Source organism: Salvelinus sp. IW2-2015, linkage group LG12 (genome assembly GCF_002910315.2).
Source record: "Salvelinus sp. IW2-2015 linkage group LG12, ASM291031v2, whole genome shotgun sequence".
Taxonomy (NCBI): domain Eukaryota; kingdom Metazoa; phylum Chordata; class Actinopteri; order Salmoniformes; family Salmonidae; genus Salvelinus; species Salvelinus sp. IW2-2015.
In genome coordinates this window covers 10367590-10383080 of record NC_036852.1, presented here as the reverse complement: position 1 = coordinate 10383080, position 15491 = coordinate 10367590, and the positions used below count along the sequence as shown (strand labels likewise).

The 15491-nt window shown below is 42.9% G+C and overlaps 1 protein-coding gene across 9 annotated transcripts in view; it reads right to left on the bottom strand.

Annotated features, from left to right (window-relative positions):
- Positions 1 to 15491, bottom strand: part of LOC111971023 (muscleblind-like protein 2a) — an 89208-nt gene that overhangs the window by 17400 nt on the left and 56317 nt on the right. For 5 of the 9 annotated variants that reach the window (XM_023997824.2, XM_023997826.2, XM_023997827.2 and 2 more), the window contains exons 3-5: positions 5239 to 5406; positions 4921 to 5127; positions 3524 to 3772 (exon numbers count right to left, since the gene is read on the bottom strand). In XM_023997824.2, the coding sequence (XP_023853592.1) occupies positions 3524 to 3772; positions 4921 to 5127; positions 5239 to 5406 (624 nt within the window). The remainder of the gene's footprint in view (positions 1 to 3523; positions 3773 to 4920; positions 5128 to 5238; positions 5407 to 15491) is intronic. The other 4 variants (XM_023997825.2, XM_023997828.2, XM_023997830.2 and 1 more) reach the window with 1 other exon arrangement.

Sequence of the window (15491 nt, the reverse complement as noted above, 5' to 3'; positions counted from 1 at the left end):
AGGCATGCACATAAACAAAAAATTGTTTGTTTGTTTAAAGAAACATATCGCTAAAGTTCTGAATTAGTACGAAAGCAAAAAAAAGCATCTACTATACCTTTGGTTAAAAAGTTTAAGAAATACAAAGATTTTCAAATGAAGTAAACAAACTATTTGGATAGCAGTTATTAGTTCTGTAAAGCTAGCTACTTCTTTACAAGTAAATCAGCTATCTAATCAATCTATCAAAATATCTTGGGGTATTATTGATATAAACACAATCGACATTCAGTTGGACCAAATCCTAACTTGAGATCTGTGCGCATAAGTCAACATTTTTCATAAATCTCCCTTTGACATYGTGACTTACGTGAAAGTTTGAGTTATGTTCGCAGATCTAAAAAAGGTAGGATTCGGCCTCTTCTGTAAACACACKTGTACACTATCTGCTGTATGGAATATTGTTGGYTCTGTTTTTGGTRCTTTGGTGTGACTGGCCACCATGACAGAATAGGATGTGAGCGCAACATACATTTTTCACCAAAAAACCCTAGTCTTTGCTCTAGCCCTTACTATTGTGTTCATAGAGCTGAAAGGACTGGATAGGTGAAAGCAAACATATTAGAGGGCTAGGATGGAATCCATCACCGTCGCTTAAACCTACCCTGTCCTTTTAGATCTGGGAAAAGAAAAACAAGATAATGGGCTAAGGGAATGGGCTACTAGGGACTAGATGTTCTCAGCAAGTGAGAGTTTCTGCTCAATGGACAATGGGGAATCAAAAGTATTGTTGATTGGACAATGAAGGACCACATGTCTTGTTGATTGGAATTATTAGCTTTTACAACAAAAGCAGTGCAATTTGGAACCAATGCACATTTTATGGAGGCCATTATGACCAATGGTTTGATAGAAGATGCCCTATGGCAGACAGTGGTAGAAAGGACAATGTTTTGGCAGCTGGTCGGTCACATCCATTTCAGTCATCATCTGATTTAGGTGGTAAAAGCAAAACTACTATTTTTCTTCCCATAACTGCACTAATACATGAGTGAACCCTAACTTATTAGTTAGTGTGTGGTTCATGGGCAACGTTGGAGAGGTGAAAGTCAAAATGTGAATTGTAACTGTCTGTTTTTAGGAAAGTCATCACAGAATGTGGAGCTCTGTTTATTCTACATTCCTCTCGGTTTCTACAGTAAAAGAAAAATAGATATTTGCTCAACGCAATAACATTTAAAGAAGATTTWAAAAAATGACGTCTGTTTGTTTGCAAGCCTTCTGAATGAAACCAAATCGATGACATTGCACAAAGGAAACAGCAAACATCGATGGGACAACCAAGGCACTTATGATTACTAGACCATGCACAAGCCTTTCCTTTACGTGTAGGATAATACTAAGATTTTTCGGTAACACTTTACATTAAGGTACCTTTTATAAAGGTATTAGGTATTTTATAAAGTGTTACCATCATTCCAAATGAATACACCTCAGATTCGGTGTTAGATTCAGACTGAAATGTTATGGTTAATGGAAGCAAAGATGGCAGCATTCAACTTGGGACACGACAGGCTATGAAGACAAAATGGAGCAAAATKAAATCAWATGACACCTCAGTGTAACTGCATAGCGTAAAACTCAACCACCTCCACCTGTTGTTTATAATCTTATGTACTATAAACTTGGTTCTGTCTGGGGCATATTTCCAGATGACCAAATCTTTGGGGAATGTAAACTCATGATACATGTATTGTTGGTACAGTTCCGGGCACTAAAAAGTTACACAATGCATGAGCAACATGGCACTCTGACTACTTTTGATAGTTTGTCACAACAAACTGTACTATGGTACAACGTTTCAGTGCCTGTAACTGTATCTAACTTAGGACAAGAGTCTGGTCGAGAGGTTAATCCTCTCGGTTTCCGGAACCATATGCTTCCCCCTTCGGCAGGGATTCGGTTTTTGCTCCTGCTCCTATCCTGTCATAAAAATGATAAATATAGTTCTCCTTTATAAAAAACTAAAACAGTATCTAACTTACTGTACCTTGTGTCAATACATTGTAATGGCTTTATAGTGCATGATACATTTATTGAGAGAATTGCAGTGGGGAAATGCTCCCACAGAGCTGACTAAAAAGCTCTCTGTCCTCCGGTAAACCATAAACCCTGTCGCCCTGATATTTTATCATCTCAGGTCACACCAGCTTAAGGAAACAGAGCGCGAGTTGTCAAACTCATAATCATGGCTTCAGCACTGGATGACGTGTGTTTTCCTATTGTTTATGTCCTTTTTCTTTTAAACCACAACTGTGCTCGAGTCATCTTCTCACCTAGTATCAGTGGAGGTGCGGTTGGCTTTTTAGAGCAAGCAGCGATGGACGAGCAAGCTGATGAGACGAAAAGCATGCTGGACGATGCCATGGAATCAGACAGCAGCGTGAGAGCAGTGACAGCACAGTGTGAGTGACAGCGGGCAAGACAGAGCCAAGTTCACCCATTCAACAGCGACTGACTCGGACCAATGTGGACACGAAGTATAGAGAGAGGGAAGGGAGGGTCACAGCCAAGTGAAAGTCCTATTGCCAAAACCTGCTCCTGCCTGCCTGTCTCTCTGCCTGCCTTAGTGAAGGGTCCAATAATGAGGGAGTGGACCAATGGCCTCGCATTCTCATCCATCTCTCTTGATTCAATTTGTGCTAATCTGCAGAGATCTACATTTATCATTGAGAGGAGGGCGGGCATTGTCTTTGTATGTATGATCAAGGGTGAAAAAAAAAGCTCCTAGCCTGAAGCTAATAATAATCCGCGTCCCAAATGGCACTCTAATCCCTATATAGTGCACTACTTTTGAACAGAGGGCTCTGGTCAAAATTAGTGCACTATATAGGGAATAGAATCCATCTGGGATGGGCCCTGGTCAAAATTAGTGCACTCTATAGGGAATAGGGTACCATTTGGGACGCAGACATAGACTGTTGTGGTCGTGTTATACATTCGCTTTACCTTCTCCAAAGCCTGATAACTATAGAGCCTATACAATGACCTGAGTGTGGGTTGAGTGGGCACATTTCCGTGAATTGTATAGAAGCGTCCATAATAGTATTCTAGGAAGGTGGTATATCAACTGTATGGAAAAATAAAGCAGTGCTCCACATTTTATGTACTTGTGTTCTTTTGTAGATGTGTAAAGTAGAATTTTTAAGATTTAAGTTTGTGTACTTTACCAAACTAATCGTCTATAGTTGATTACATATTATAAACATTAGAAATTATATTTTTTGATCTGGCCCTTTGTCAGGTGTGCTGTCTGACCTTGCTGGGGCTACAAAAGTCTTGTAACTTTCCCCAAAAGTCCCAGGTTTTCCAGAAATTACGGTTCAAGGATTCCCTCCTGATTTCAGGAATATTTCAACCAGGATTTCAGAAAACCAGGGAATTTGGAAAAGTTAGCAGATTTTTGCCACCCTACTCTAGTGCGTGTGCTGTGAGGTGCTCACTACTCTACACTACAGGCTGTGAGGGGGGCGGAGGGTCTCACCATGGCGGCGGCTTGTGCGGCCACGGCTGTCTGGTTGGCCTGGTGCTGCGCAGCCTTGATCTTGGCCTGCAGGTGGGCCGGCGGGTGGAAGTACTTGCACTTCTCCCGGGAGCAGCGGGACTTGATGTAGTCCATGCACACGGTCACCGTGTTGTCGCTGGTGTCAATCATAGGGCTGTCGCTGGGGTGAGCGAAGCGGCAGTCCGTCTCGCCACGCGCGCAGTTGCCCCGCTGGAACTCCCGGCACACCTGGGAAGGACGGTGGGGTGCACACGGACAGACAGACAGACGGACGGACGGACGGACGGACGGACGGACGGACGGACGGACGGACGGACGGACGGACGGACAGACAGACAGACAGACAGACAGACAGACAGACAGACAGACAGACAGACAGACAGACAGACAGACAGACAGACAGACAGACAAATATTGGCTCAATATATCATACAATATAATACACATACTAATAACATAACAACAACTTATCATTGGGTTTATAACTATGGACTGAATGAACAGATTGAGGTGTTTATCTATTCAGAGCCTGGGCGTAGTCAATCACAGGGGGCTTCACTCACAGCCTGGGATGTAAAACAACACCGCACACTCACTAAGTGTGGGGAGAACACGCACGCACATGTGCACGCAAACACACACTCAAACACACACACACACACGCAAAGACACACAAAGCACGGAGAGAACACACACAGCCCCTCCACAAACACGCGCAGAAGGCGGTAAACAGTCTCACTTAGCGTGGGGAGTGTCCCCATTCCTCAGTGGAACACGGCCTCTCATTAGCAACCACATGGCTCTGTTGCTAAGTGACGGTACTTTGAGATAAACACACACAATACACCTACACTCCGAGGCCTGTCTGTGTTTGCCATCCTTCCAAGGCTATTCTTTGTTTTCATTACGACACAATGGCCTGGGTGCTTTGTTGTTGTATAAACAAAACCCCCATTGAAATAACCTCATCTATCTTAAGTAGATTTAAACAACGGTGAGGTCTAGAATTCTGTTGGCCAGCGCTCAAGTTCTTAAAGTCATCTATTCTTTCAAAGTCAAGGTGTGTGGAAAGGGAGTATGTAAAATATAAATTATCTCTCTCTGATGGGTGAGGTTAGGACTAGGTAAAATAAGATCTGTGTTAAAAGGGGTAACTTATACCTCAACCTAGGTGGGTAAGGATGATGTCGTGAGATAATAATTATGGAGAGGCTTTCCCAACACCTCGTAGGGCAAACTCTCTTGATTCCTTGTATCGTGACTGCCCAGAGGCCGGCTCTCCTAACTCCTGGTATTGTAATTGGCTAGTTGGTGATGTCTCCTAACTGCTAATATACTAGGACTTCTGGTAATGTTATTGGTTAGTGGTGGTGTACCTCCAGCTTGTCCGTGCGTAGCAGCTTCTGGTTGGAGGAGGAGCTCTGCATGGAGCAGGGAGGGCTGCCGGGAACGATGATACTCTGGGTGCTGGGCTGGAGCATCTCGGTGGGCATCATGCCCATGCTGTGGGTCATGTGGGTCAGGTAGGGTGCATAGCTCAGACCCGGGCTGGAGCCCAGGCCCTGGCTAATAGGAAACGACTGCTACCGAGAAATAGGGGGTGAGGTGGGGGGGAAGAGGGGAGACAGAGAGGGATATAAATGTTAAAGAGGTGAGAGAGAGAGAGAGAAAAAAACAAGTAGTCCATTACTCACCATGGTAGGCTGCATGGTCGTGCCAGGGAACATGAAAGGCATCTGTTGAGCCAACATGGCTGCTGCCGTCTTCTGTTGTATGAGGTTGTTGCGGCCGTTGATCTCCAGCTGAGTCTTGAGGTGGGCCGGGGGGTGGAGGTATTTGCAGTTCTCTCGCGTGCATCGGCCCTGAAAAAAATACAATARAAAATACATTAACACAAGTTAAAGAAAGACCTTGTTAAAGACCTAGATTATGAATAAACCCTAAAGACAGGTCAGAGGTTASGCATATGCAGACAGACTTCAACACATTGAATACTGAGGGGCAACATTGACATTCACAGCTGATGTTTTTGCAGCGGCTAAATGGGGATCCTCATATCAAACATATGGGGAGTTGTGTGTAGTGGGGTTGCGCGTAGCTAGCTCAGAGGTCTGAGCTCATTAGCTAGCTAACTAGCGGCTTCAATAAAGGATCTTTAAAACCTTACAATGTGTAGCTTTGGCTTCAACGTGTGTTAGCAAGATAATGACGCCAAAGATAGAACAAGGCACCAGATATTTCACTGGATGTAAAAAATCTGAAGCATCCGGTATCTATCTTCTGCTGTTGAAATGCCTCACCTCCACACCACCAGGCAGTAAGGGGAGAGCAGTGACCTAATTAGCCGAGCGCCAGCTCCCCGGTCATGGGTTCATGCTGAAATAGGACAACGTCCCTACCAGTCTACTGACAAACCAGCATACAGCCAGCCACTCTCCATGCACACACTGCCTAGCTAGCTCTGACCTAGAGCTGCGTTTACTACTGCAGCATGGCACGTGCTCCCTCAGATTTGTCCTGTTTTAACATTTTTCAGATGTTAAATTAATTACTAAACTTCATTTAAGCCCACATTGTATCATAATTTTGTATACAAATATCTATCAGCGGTATTTTGAGGAAGGTGCCCACTGACTGGACAAGGCAAAGAGTACCCTCCCGCAACCCATTTTCCCTAGTACTGTAAGTGGTTACTTCCAAGGTGCACGGACTAAAAGGATGCCTTGGGAGAACGCTAGACACTCAATGGAGAAAGAGATAGGGTGTAGAGTGACACACACACACACACACACAGCGTTTGTACATTCATTCCTTTGTAAATAAAACATAAATGTTTTGTTGTAATACTAGCCACCAAGCAATTTTATGAAGTTGGCTTTAGCTAGCTAGATAAGTTCCCCAATCTCCCAACWTCATAACTAGCTACCAAGCCATTTCAGGCTATCAATCAAGTTAGAAAAGCTACTCTAACTATCTTAGCTGGCATGTCTGCTGGAAAAGTTGTGAGACCTTAGAAATGCAAGCAATTACTAAATGTACTGAAAAAGACAAACATTCCTTTTAATCTTTTACCCAAATTTTTGTTTCTAAATAACCACCAGTCAGGAGGATACAGACAGCTCAACAGGTATGCTTACATAACCTACACAGAAAAATATACATATTTTTTTACATAGAATTAGGCATAATGATTATGGCTCTAGAATGAGCGAAAAAGCTGTTCCAGGTGTTTGAAAAATTCAAAATTCTTCAACTTCACGAAAGGAGTACCACCCCCCTCCATCCTCGCATACTTTGTGCCCCTTCTAAAATAATGGGAACATGATGCCTCTGCTTTTAGCCAAGGCAACATGTCAGAAAAGATGAAGTGGACCGTATTTTTGATGACCAAATATTTTTCTTCACATCACATGTCCACTATATGTGTGAAGGTATGCCTTACTTATGTAAGACACTAGCTGTAGCTAGATATAATATGATTATAAGTACTAAATCCATCATACAATCATCTCTAAGACAAGTCTGGGGCAAAGTAGGCTACACTGTTAACAACAAACACTGATAGATAACTATCATCATGAGACTAATACAGAGTTATGTTTCGATTCGGTGGATAAAAAAAAAATAGGCCTGATATAAAAGGAATGCAATCATGCACCATCCTTCAAACAACTCCTAAATTTCAGGATATGATCATCATTTTCCCTAGTGGAGGGGCAGAGGTCTTGGTTTAGTGTGGTGGAAGTCAAGTCGCCAGTCAGATGGGGTGCCACAGGGCTGCACTCTACGCCCCCTTCAGTTTCTACAACTAGTTTGTGCCAGTGCTGCACTGTACTCCCGCTCAGTTTCTCCACTGGCGCATAATAGTGCTATCGATATCCCTCCTCCGCTTTACTCCATCCACAGCCAAAGAGTAATGTTATCGCTGCGCCTCGCAGCCAAGAGCCTGAGAGGTGTGAAAACCAATCAAAGCCTCTTTCACTGACGCAGCTCTGGGCAGACCGACTCCATGGCGACTGCTGGGAGGGGAAGAGTGATGGGGGATGCGGTGCTGCTGAGGTTGAGCTTTGGATGCCTTCCCTGTGACTGTGAGGATGGCCTGAAGGGCATTAGATTGTCAGGGGTCAAAGCACTATCGCATGAGTAGGGCCGTGACCGCCTGTACCAAACCCCAGAACCTAGTTATAGCCTATTTTCTGTGGTCAGGAAAAACTCTGAAAATCCTGCTTGGTTAGAAATAAGCCACATGACAACAATGCTTTCTTTRTGCCATTTTTCTGCCAGTGTCGTGATTGATTCAATGCATTTGGTGCCAGTTTTGAGCATCATTACTCGCCATTTGAGCGAGGAGTTAAGCAGCCATAAAACACACTTTGGGAGAGCGTTTCATTTGACACATTAGGAACTTATCAAATGTAGGGGGTTATATTCATAAGTGTGGGGCACAGCTGTCCATATGCTCCTCCTACATGACTTTACTTCTGCTTAGCATTGAAGGAGCGGTGTAAATTTTAATAAGCRATATTAAATGATAATCACAGGGTCCTTTTCAGTCACGTACTAATTAACTTACAGCCCACCGGCTCTCGAAGTCACAGCGATGCTGGCTAGAACACTTATGCAGTAGGTACACGTGAGATGACGCAAGCAGGGTCGGTCTGTTCAGAGGGAGTCGCGCCACTGACTCTGCAGATAAGAGACGACTAGAGGAGCGTTTCTGGCTGGCTCCCTWCCCTGAGCAGAGCTGCCGGAAAGCGCCCCGGAGCATTCCTCATGTAACAATGACAGTGCTAAAAAGCTGCCCGTCTCAGATGATRAAACACTGAGCGAGAGACCGTCATTAGAGCTCGAGTCAGATGTTATCTTGCCCGGGGGGGTGGGGGAATAGAGAGAGGCCCAGTTGTCTTAACCACCCACATCCACGGAGCAAGAATCTATTCATCCTCACCATCGCCTCGGAGCACGCATTTATGAAAAGGGGCTTTTGAAACCTGAGGCACATGATTACCCCATTAAATAAGCCCATTTCAGACGCTACATCGTTCAGCTGTAATGACACAGTGGAACCCTTCTGCTAGCTGGGTCTGTTTCAAAATGTCAGCACAAAGTCAAGGATCTAATCATCTAGCTAACTTGTGATACTAGGCCTAATAATATAAGAGGGTTACGAAGATAATTATCTCTTAGGGGTTTGAAAAGCGATGACAATGAGGCAGGGAGTATAATAATACTAAATGCTTTATTTGGGTGAGGTTTTTTYCCCCTCGCCTGAGATGCCTCGTTTAACTGCCAAAAATAAAATGAAACCATCTAGTGTTCAGAGAAATAACAACACAATGTCAAATACAAGTAGCCTAGTCAAATAATTAACATCCAATCACATTAACCATTACTCTCTCGCGGGAATTCCACTAACGGTCCGTATGTAGCCAAACGTAGCTGCTGCTCATTCCGTTTGCTCGAAAATTGATAAATGCTTAAAAAAAGGTAAGGCCCGCATCCATAGATACACATACCAGCTCTACTGGTAGTATTGCTACTACCAGCAGTACTACACCTGCACCTGTCGACGACACAAGCTGTTCTGCTTCCACGAGCACATCCAATACTAGCATCAGTAATTCTACATTTGTTGTTAGCCCAGCTAGCATGGACACTGACAGTTGTGAATCTGATGCAGCTGAAGAGCTACTGCCCCCTTACCCGGGAAAGCACCGAACCGCAGACAGGGACGTTGGACCATCGAAGAGGAGCAAATATGATGAGAACTACATTGATTTGGGTTCACTTATACTGGGCGTGCAAAAGTACTCACACACAACTCGATGAAACAACATTTGAGAGTGCGCTGACCCTGGTGCTAGAGGAGGTACGCAGCTGGAGGTTGAATGTGAAGGGGTACGGGACTATAAAAAGTTTGGGAACAACTGCTCTAGAGAGACTAAACCATCCTTTTTCTACCCAGTTAGAGGTCGCCCTTCCCTACCCAACAAAGTTTCTATGAACAGTCCATGTACATTATCAGTGGTTCCCAAACTTTTTATAGTCCGGTACCCCCAAGCATTCAACCTCCAGCTGCGTACTCTCTCTAGCACCAGGGTCAGCACACTCTCAAAATGTTGTTTTTTACCATCATTATAAGCCTGCCACACACACACTTTACAATAAATTTACTAAACATAAGAATGGGAGTGAGTTGTCGTCACAACCCGGCTCGTGGGAAGTCACAAAAAGCTCTTATAGGACCAGGGCACAAATAATAATATAATAATAATAAATCATTTTGGTCTCTATTTAACCATCTTACATCTAAAACCTTATTTGTTAATTGAAAATTGTGAAAATTCACCCCAGGTTAATGAGAAGGGTGTGCTTGAAAGGATGCACATAACTCTGCAACGTTGGGTTGTATTGGAGAGTCTCAGTCTTAAATCATTTCCCCACACAGTCTGTGGCTATATTTCGTTTTCATGCTCGTGACGGCCACCACATTAGCCAAAAAGTACAACCACTTTTTTACTCCACCTAGTTTTACTCCATCAGTAGCCATCACATAATCGACCAAATAAAGATATAAATAGCCACTAACAAGAAACAACTTCATAAGATGACAGTCTGATAACATATTTATGTATAGCATATGTTTTTTAGAAAATGTGCATATTTCAGTGTATAAATCACAGTTCTACACATTGCAGCCGCAATCTGAAATAGTGCCCGAGCTGCCAGAATAATTACAGAGACCAACGTCAAATACCTAATTACTCATTTTAAAACATTTCTGAATAAAGCACAGCGTACAGCGAATTGAAAGCCCACATCTTGTGAATCCTAGCCAATATGTAGATTTTTTAAGTGTTTTACACAGCGAAAACACAATATAGCATTATATTAGTCTATCACAATAGCCAGAAACACAAGCAAATATACCAGCCAGCACAGGTTAGCCGATCGTAACAATACATGAAACAAAAGATATAAATTTTTGACTAACCTTGATATACTTCGGTCAGATGACAGTCTGTAACATCATATTACACAATGCATATAGGTTTTTTCTTGAAAATGTGCATATTTAGCAGCACAAATCGTGGCTATACAATGTGATCAGTGGCAACAGGTCATGCATTCTGGCCGGTCGCCATCGATGGAAAGCGCACCTAAGTTTACGATTATTTATCGTATTAGATTGAACAAAAAATACAGTTGGACAGAGCAAATGAAAGATGCATTAGTTTTAATGGCAACCCGCTAAGTTAGATTTTAAAATTAACGTTACTAGACATACAGTGTGCGTTACAGCGAGACTAGTGCCGGCAATAATGGCGGACAATTGCGTTTACATTTTTCCCACATAAATACGGAATAACATCATAAATAGCTCTTACTTTTGGACGAGCTTCATCAGAATCTTGGGCAAGGTGTCCTTTGTCCAAAAGAATCGTTGCTTGGTTGTAAAATGTCGTCTTCAACTTCAGGATTAGCAGCTAACAATAAGCTATGTGGCCACAACATGCCCAATCCAAAACACAATACTAGAAATTCCGAAAATAGCAATATACTCGCATAAACTGATATACTCGGTTTAAAATAACTTCGTTATGAGTTTCTAACACCTATATCGAATTAAATTACAGACGGATAAGCTAAAGGGCCGATAACTGAGCGTTTCAAAATGCATCTTGAGGTCTTGCTTGCGCAATGACGAACGACGAAAAGAGAGCACTTCGTTCTTGGCCTTTTATAAGCTCTGAGAACTACGTAGACACTCCATTCCACTTCTCATTGGTTACTGACATCCAGGGAAGGGGCGGGTGCAGTTCATGTCGACCCATAGGAATAAATACAAAGAGCTGTAAACTGATCTGAGAAAGAGCCTGTTTTCAGACCTTCGCAGTTCGTCATGGATTTCGCTGCAAGAAAGAGTTCTGGTTTCAACCCACAGACATAATTCAAACGGTTTTAGAAACTAGAGATTGTTTTCTATCCAATAGTAATAATAATATGCATATTGTAGCGAGCAAGAATTGAGTATGAGGCAGTTTAATTTGGAGACGATATTTTCCAAAGTGGAACAGCACCCACCCTAGATTGAGAAAAGGTTAAAAGTTGGAGCTCTTCTCTGTCTGCACTAACAAGGACAACACAGGTCTTTCCATCATTGTATGATTTTTTTGTGTGCAAATGAATTTAAGCTTACGGACAATGTCAAATGTCTTATAGCGAAGTTCTGAGTGAGGTTGGGTGCGAATTACCGCAGGTACTTTCACGAAATGTTTGACACAAACAACTAGATTCGTTATCCTTTCATGCCTGCCTCCAGTCCACTTACTGATATCTGAACAAGAGATCCTCATCGAAATTGCAAACAATCGAGGTTCGACCGATTATGATTTTCAACGCCGATACAATTATTGGAGGACCAAAAAAAAGCCAATACCAATGAATCGGCCGATTTTTTTTTATTAAAAATATTTAAAAAAATTGTATTGTAATAATGCAATTACAACAATAATGAATGAACACTTATTTTAACCACAACAATAAATTCAATTTAGCCTCAAAATAAATAATGAAACATGTTCAATTTGGTTTAAATAATGCAAAAACAAAGTGTTGGAGAAGAAAGTAAAAGTACAATATGTGCCATGTAAGAAAGCTAACGTTTAAGTTCCTTGCTCAGAACATGAAGAACATATGAAGTATGGTGGTCCTTTTAAACATGAGTCTTCAATATTCCCTAGTAAGAAGTTTTAGGTTGTAGTTATATAGGATTTATAGGACTATTTATCTCTATAACGATTTGTATTTCATATACCTTTGACTATGGATGTTCTTATAGGCACTTTAGTATTGCCAGTGTAACAGTATAGCTTCCATCCCTCTTCTTGCCCCTACCTGGGCTCGAACCAGGAACACATCGCCAACAGCCACCCTCGAAGCAGCGTTACCCATCGCTCCACAAAAGCCACGGCCCTTGCAGAGCAAGGGGAACTACTCTCAAGACTCAGAGCGAGTGACATTTGAAACGCTATTAGTGCACACCCCGCTAACTAGCTAGCCATTTCACATCGATTAACCAAGCCTAATCTCGGGAGTTGATAGGCTTGAAGTCAGAAACGAAGAGCTGCTGGCAAGTGCTGTTTGAATGAATGCTTATGAGCCTGCTGGTGCCTACCATTGCTCAGTAGACTGCTCTATCAAATCATAGACTTAATTATAAACATAAATACACACAGAATAGGTATTAATATGGTCGATCTGGAAACTATCATCTCGAAAACAAAACGTTTTTATTTTTTCAGTGAAATACGCAACCGTTCCGTATTTTATCTAAATGGTGGCATCCATAAGTCTAAATATTCCTGTTACATTGCACAACCTTATGTTATTTCATAATTACGTAAAATTCTGGCAAATTAGGCGGCCCAAACTGTTGCATATACACTGACTCTGCGTGCAATGTAAGTAGAGAAGTGACACAATTCACCTGGTTATATTGCCTGCTAACCTGGATTTCTTTTAGCTAAATATGCAGGTTTAAAATATATACTTCTGTGTATTGATTTTAAGAAAGGCATTGATGTTTATGGTTAGCTACAGTCGTGCACGATTGTGCTTTTTTCGCAAATGCACTTTTGTTAAATCATCCCCCGTTTGGTGAAGTTGGCTGTCTTTGTTAGGAAGAAATAGTCTTCACACAGTTCTCAAAGAGCCAGGCGTCCCAAACTGCTGCATATACCCTGACTTCTGTTGCAAGAGAAGTGACACAAAGAAATTCATGTTAGCAGGCAATATTAACTAAATATGCAGGTTTCAAAATACACTGCTCAAAAAAAATAAAGGGAAAATAAAATAACACATCCTAGATCTGAATGAATGAAATATTCTTATTAAATACTTTTTTCTTTACATTTGTTGAATGTGCTGTCAACAAAATCACACAAAAAATGATCAATGGAATCAAATTTATCAACCCATGGAGGTCTGGATTTGGAGTCACACTCAAAATTAAAGTGGAAAACCACACTACAGGCTGATCCAACTTTGATGTAATGTCCTTAAAACAAGTCAAAATGAGGCTCAGTAGTTTGTGTGTCCTCCACGTGCCTGTATGACCTCCCTACAACGCCTGGGCATGCTCCTGATGAGGTGGCGGATGGTCTCCTGAGGGATCTCCTCCAGACCTGGACTAAAGCATCCGCCAACTCCTGGACAGTCTGGGGTGCAACGTGGCGTTGGTGGATGGAGCGAGACATGATGTCCCAGATGTGCTCAATTGGATTCAGGTCTGGGGAACGGGCGGGCCAGTCCATAGCATCAATGCCTTCCTCTTGCAGGAACTGCTGACACACTCCAGCCACATGAGGTCTAGCATTGTCTTGCATTAGGAGAACCCAGGGCCAACCGCACAGCATATGGTCTCACAAGGGGTCTGAGGATCTCATCTCGGTACCTAATGGCAGTCAGGCTACCTCTGGCGAGCACATGGAGGCTGTGCGGCCCCACAAAGAAATGCCACCCACACCATGACTGACCCACCGCCAAACCGGTCATGCTGGAGGATGTTGCAGGCAGCAGAACGTTCTCCCACGGCGTCTCCAGACTCTGTCACGTCTGTCACATGTGTGTGTGAACCTGCTTTCATCTGTGAAGAGCACAGGGCGCCAGTGGCGAATTTGCCAATCTTGGTGTTCTCTGGCAAATGCCAAACGTCCTGCACGGTGTTGGGCTGTAAGCACAACCCCACTGTGGCGTCGGGCCTCATACCACCCTCATGGAGTCTGTTTCTGACCGTTTTGAGCAGACACATGCACATTTGTGGCTTGCTGGAGGTCATTTTGCAGGGCTCTGGCAGTGCTTCACCTGCTCCTCCTTGCACAAAGGCGGAGGTAGCGGTCCTGCTGCTGGGTTGTTGCCTCCTACGGCTCCTCCACGTCTCCTGATGTACTGGCCTGTCTCCTGGTAGCGCCTCCATGCTCTGGACACTACGCTGACAGACACAGCAAACCTTCTTGCCACAGCTCGCATTGATGTGCCATCCTGGATGAGCTGCACTACCTGAGCCACTTGTGTGGGTTGTAGACTTCGTCTCATGCTACACTAGAGTGAAAGCACCTCCAGCATTCAAAAGTGACCAAAACATCAGCCAGGAAGCATAGGACTGAGAAGTGGTCTGTGGTCACCACCTGCAGAAGCACTCCTTTATTGGGGGTGTCTTGCTAATTGCCTATAATTTCCACCTTTTGTCTATTCCATTTGCACAACAGCATGTGAAATTTATTGTCAATCAGTGTTGCTTCCTAAGTGGACAGTTTGATTTCACAGAAGTGTGATTGACTTGGAGTTACATTTGTGTTGTTTAAGTGTTCCCTTTATTTTTTTGAGCAGTGTATTACTTGTGTTATGATTTTAAGAAAGGTACACGTTGGAGCAACGATGGTCCTTTTTCGCGAATGCGCACCGCATCGATTATATGCAACGCAGGACACGCTCGTAAACTAGTAATATCATCAACCATGTGTAGTTAACTAGTGATTATGATTGATTGATTGTTTTTTATAAGATAAGTTTAATGTTAGCTAGCAACTTACCTTGGCTTCTTACTGCATTCGCGTAACAGGCAGGATCCTCGTGGAGTGCAATGTAAAGCAGGTGGTTAGAGCGTTGGACTAGTTTAACCGTAAGGTTGCAAGATTGAATCCCTGAGCTGACAAAGTAAAAATCTGTCGTTCTGCCCCTGAACAAGGCAGTTAACCACCGTACCTATTCCGTCATTGAAAATAAGAATGTGTTCTTACATGACTTGCCTAGTTAAATAAAGGTGTAAAAAAAAAAGAAGATTCTTTTGCCAAATCGGTGTCCAAAAATACCGATTTCCGATTGTTATGAAAACTCGAAATCGGCCCTAATTAATCGGCCATTCCGATTAATCGGTCGACCTCTA